This window comes from Bombina bombina, chromosome 7 (assembly GCF_027579735.1).
Source record: "Bombina bombina isolate aBomBom1 chromosome 7, aBomBom1.pri, whole genome shotgun sequence".
Taxonomy (NCBI): Eukaryota; Metazoa; Chordata; class Amphibia; order Anura; family Bombinatoridae; genus Bombina; species Bombina bombina.
The window spans coordinates 546,909,617-546,913,540 of record NC_069505.1 but is presented as its reverse complement, the minus strand read 5'-3'; the positions used below and the strand labels follow the sequence as shown (position 1 = coordinate 546,913,540).

General features: G+C 26.1%; 1 protein-coding gene across 1 annotated transcript; it reads right to left on the bottom strand.

Moving 5' to 3' along the window:
* Positions 1-1,091: 1,091 nt before the first annotated feature.
* Positions 1,092-3,565, bottom strand: LOC128636544 (uncharacterized). Its single transcript, XM_053689541.1, has 4 exons — positions 3,154-3,565; positions 2,188-2,388; positions 2,049-2,096; positions 1,092-1,570 (listed from the first exon to the last, which is right to left on the bottom strand). Exons 1-4 carry the CDS (start codon positions 3,563-3,565, stop codon positions 1,092-1,094), a joined length of 1,140 nt encoding a protein of 379 aa, XP_053545516.1.
* Between the last annotated feature and the right edge of the window lie 359 nt (positions 3,566-3,924).

Below are 3,924 nucleotides of genomic sequence, written 5' to 3'. Positions count from 1 at the left end.
TTTTTTAATAGCGTTCACATATATTTTTTGGCTTAGTAGTTCAAATGTTATAAGTTCTACAACTTGTATTCAAACAACGATTATAATGCATAGTGATCAATATATTAATTTATAATTTTGTTTTATTATTTCAAGACCAACATATATATTATTGATCACATTAGCATATATCTTGAAAATTATATATATATATATATATATATGTATGTATATATTGTTCTCTCTATATATATATATATATCTATATACACACACACTGAATAATATTTATATTTATATTAATGAACTAAAAATATCTAAATAAATATATATATATATATGTATAGTTACCTAACTATATATATATATATATATATATATATATATATATATATTGATCAAAGATCTCTTTTTCTATCTATCTATCTATCAATCTATCTATATATATATATATATATAAAAATTATATATATATATATTCATCAATATATATATATATATATATATTTTATATATAAAATAACTCATTGTAATAAGTAATAATTGTAATTGTTATATATATATATATATATATATATATATATATATTTTTTTTTTTTTTATCCATGACTCTATCAATCAATACTATTAAAATATTAATAGTTTTGGTTGATTATGTACAAACAAATACAACATATACAAACCTTGCAATCTATGTTTATGTATATAACTCACTCTCTCTCTGTCTCACTATATATATATATATATATATATATATATATATATATATATATATACAATTATAATTTATATATAGACATTGAGAGAGAGATAATTTTGATATATTTATATATATAGACATACATATTTGGATTGTAAATTATATATAATTATATTGAATCTAAATATATATAAATATATATATAGAGAGTGATATAAATATATTTATCTAAAGAAACATATGTATGTATGTATCAATATATATATATATATATATATTATAAATTTTTTTTTAAATTATTAGATTTCTATATTTAAATAAATAACTTGTTTATAACAATTTAAATGAGAACAGAATAAACTATATTCAAACATTATTATTATAAAATTTAAATAGCAATGTAAAATTATGGCTATTCTTGAAATTGTGGGTTTGGTGATGATGATGCGGAGAATAAGTTTGATATTGATTCTACGCATTTACTTAAATTTTCAAAACCAGCTCTAAATATCTCATTTCTTTCCCTTTCAATTTCTATTTTTTGCTCCTCTATTCTTATCCTATCCTTTAAAAAATTTCCAAACATCTCAATTACTTTGTTTTGTTCATCCCTAAAATTGCGTGCTATTCCCACCATCTCCTGTAATGCGTCTGTCTCAGGGGCAGCTTCAATTGGATTATTAGCTATATTAGCAGCATTTTCAATTTCAGGTATTGGTGTAGACATTGTAGACTCTGGTTGTTGATGGGACCTTGATTGGGCAGATGTATTTGTCCCTGACAAGGACTCTTCAATTATAGTCATTTGTGAATCTTCTTCTAAAGGGTCTACAGTCCTTAGTATTATTTCCCCACTACTAATATCATCTTGTGTGTTTTCTTCTTCGTTACCTACAAATAAATATAGAAAATAAATATATAGATAAAACATCGAATATATGTATGTAATTTATGTTTTACATATAAATTTGACAATAAAAACATTCTAAAATATTTAAAATTAAAAATATATATATATATATATATTCATTTTTATTAAAAGATAGCCAATACAGATCTTACTCAATTTTATTTGGAAAAAAAAAATAATTTTGATTTTCAAATCAATTTCTAAAAATGTAAGATTTGTATTTGATTATCATTTTTTCAAAAAGAAAATTAGTACATCAATAACGATTGTGAATGTTCTCTGCCATTTCAGGAAAATCAATTACTGAAAATAAGATATTTGATATGCAGATTGATTTACCATGGAACATATCTTTTTTCACATTACAAAACATGATACTACATTAAAGTTAAATAAGGACAAAAATATCTTTAAATTTTGCCAACAATAGAATAAATGTACATAAAGCTATATAATTACCTTCTTCTATACCTCCGGATATAATTTGATTGAAGATATTCATGACTTCTGAAAATAAAAAATAACATTTATTTTTTAGGGTTCTTTTAATTTGTTAACAAGAAAAAAAATACAACAATACAATTTAAAAAAAAAATACCTCTCGAATTTCTGGCATTGTCAACGGGTGTACTGCAGGGAATATCAGGCAATGTATCCGCTGATCCTAAACTATGTGTTGTTATCGAAGATGACGAAAGGGTTCTTTGACAAACATTTTCTGTAGGCCTCATTTGGCTTGTAGAAGCTAATTCCTCAATTGACTCTGTAGCTTGTAGAGAAGATTGGCTAGAAGGTTGTGCTATAATAGTTAAAAAGAATACATATATGTGTTAGAGGGACATTTTACTCAAAAATAATATTTCATGTTTCAGATTGAGAATATAATTTCTGAAAACTTATTTTTTGTTAAATTTTTTATTAATTCTCTTGTGATTCTTATTTTAAAGATAAACCTAGGAGGTTCATAGACTAATTTATAAGGCCTTATTTTCTGTTTTTTAACAATATAGGTTGTTAAAAAACAGATATAGACAATTATCTTGGTATATTGATTCGAAAAGGAAAATTGTAATTGTAGAAACAGGACCATTTTTGTTGAAAAAGTAAAATTGTATTTGCTGATTGGACAGAAACAATTAACAATTGCTGTCCATGGTCTGAAAAAAAAATGGTCTGTCGGCTTAGCTTAGAGACCTTCATTTTAAAATCAAGATAGCAAGAGAATGAAGAAAAATGTATAATGTTTGTAAATTATACTTGTTTACAATTACATAGTATATGAATCAGAAAATAAATTTTTAGGGTTGAGTGTCTATTTATTTTCATCATAATATTTATGGCCTTTTTGGAACTTAAAAAAGCCTGCAACGTATGAAAGATGTATACTTGTGAATCCATACTCCATGATTTGAAGTGCACATGAATATAAGTAAATGTAATTTATCCTAATCTTACTTTAAAATAAGTAAGAAATTATAAACTAACAAGGTCAATAATTCAGTATCACATATCACTGTTGTGCGTCTATAGATACGCTGTTTGAACATGTAATTTGTATACAAACCTGGAAAATCATCGGAATCACAAGGCACATCAAGACCATCTACTATTTCGTTCCCCAATCGAGACAATACACGTCGTTCATAGTTGAGAAGATCGGAATCCATTGCTGGGCCACCGCCGGTAGCCCTAGCTGCTTTTTTTTCTTTGGCATATTTTGACTTTGTGATTCTTTTAATGTCAGAGAAACGCTTTTTGCAACTATCAACATTTTTGGGAAAACGTGATACTGCTGAAACAGCGCGACTAATCTCTTCCCACAAAAACTTTTTTCTGCTATGTGTGGTAACACGCTGCTTATGGCCGAGAAGAACATCATAATGCTCTAATACACTCTCTACTAGAACTTCATTTTGTTCTAAAGTAAATTGGACATTACGTCCACTTTTGGTTCTTCCAGCTTCAATCGCTGCCATCTTGTCGCAATAAAGATTAATCTGACTAATAAAGTAATAGGCGTATGCTAACATTCGCGCCGTAATGACGTCTTAGATTCATTTTAATATCACATGTAAGTAACGTCCACTAAGTTGTTCGCTTTATCATATTGAATGCTTCATAAATTAGAACAATTAGGGAGTGATATTTATCATAGATACGATGATATTCGCTTCAAATATGACGCGAATAATTACGGATTGAAATTTGATAAATAAGTACTAGTCAAGTTAATACGGAGTGTGCGAATGATGGCGTTATAATTGCCGATCGTAATTGCGTGATAATTCACATAGTAATAAATTTCGCCCAATATATTGAGACAGAGGGAAACATT

What these genes read in the sequence shown, in the direction of transcription:
- LOC128636544 (XM_053689541.1), bottom strand. Translation starts at nt 3,565, where the DNA reads ATGGCAGCGATTGAAGCTGGAAGAACCAAAAGTGGACGTAATGTCCAA. An exon ending in CAATGCCAGAAATTCGAGAG is followed by an intron (nt 2,097 to 2,187) that starts GTATTTTTTTTT and finishes TTTTATTTTCAG; the next exon opens with AAGTCATGAATATCTTCAAT. An exon ending in ATCCGGAGGTATAGAAGAAG is followed by an intron (nt 1,571 to 2,048) that starts GTAATTATATAG and finishes ATTTATTTGTAG; the next exon opens with GTAACGAAGAAGAAAACACA.